The sequence below is a fragment of the Phaethon lepturus genome, unplaced genomic scaffold (genome assembly GCF_000687285.1).
Source record: "Phaethon lepturus isolate BGI_N335 unplaced genomic scaffold, ASM68728v1 scaffold37972, whole genome shotgun sequence".
NCBI classification, from domain to species: Eukaryota; Metazoa; Chordata; class Aves; order Phaethontiformes; family Phaethontidae; genus Phaethon; species Phaethon lepturus.
The window spans coordinates 1-365 of record NW_010523256.1 but is presented as its reverse complement, the minus strand read 5'-3'; the positions used below and the strand labels follow the sequence as shown (position 1 = coordinate 365).

General features: G+C 64.7%; 1 protein-coding gene across 1 annotated transcript in view; it reads left to right on the top strand.

Moving 5' to 3' along the window:
- Positions 1–272, top strand: part of LOC104616903 (dynein heavy chain 17, axonemal-like) — a gene marked incomplete at both ends in the record, with an annotated part of 3,166 nt that extends 2,894 nt beyond the window's left edge. The window contains one exon of the mRNA XM_010282067.1: positions 135–272. Coding sequence (XP_010280369.1) covers positions 135–272 — 138 coding nt within the window. The remainder of the gene's footprint in view (positions 1–134) is intronic.
- Between the last annotated feature and the right edge of the window lie 93 nt (positions 273–365).

Genomic DNA, 365 nt, shown 5'->3' with positions numbered 1-365 from the left:
CGCTGCCGTCCCAGCCCTGTCAGGTTCCAGAGGCTGAAGGTCCATTCGGCACTTCTCGGGGGGGCTGGCTCGTCTCTGGGGTCTCGCCAAGACTGTGACGGCCACCTGTGGTCAGCGCCTGCTCTCCTTCCCAGATCATTAAGCAGTCCATGCTGGAGCTGAAGCTGCAGCCAGAGGAGAGCTTCGTGCTGAAGGTGGTGCAGCTGGAGGAGCTGCTGCAAGTGAGACACTCCGTCTTTGTCATCGGCAACGCCGGCTGTGGCAAGTCCCAGGTAGCGACCAAACCATCCCCGAGGACACAGGTGCCCTCCTGCCCTGGCTGAGCACGTCCCACGGCCTCCCCCACCCGTGCAGACCCCCGGCCG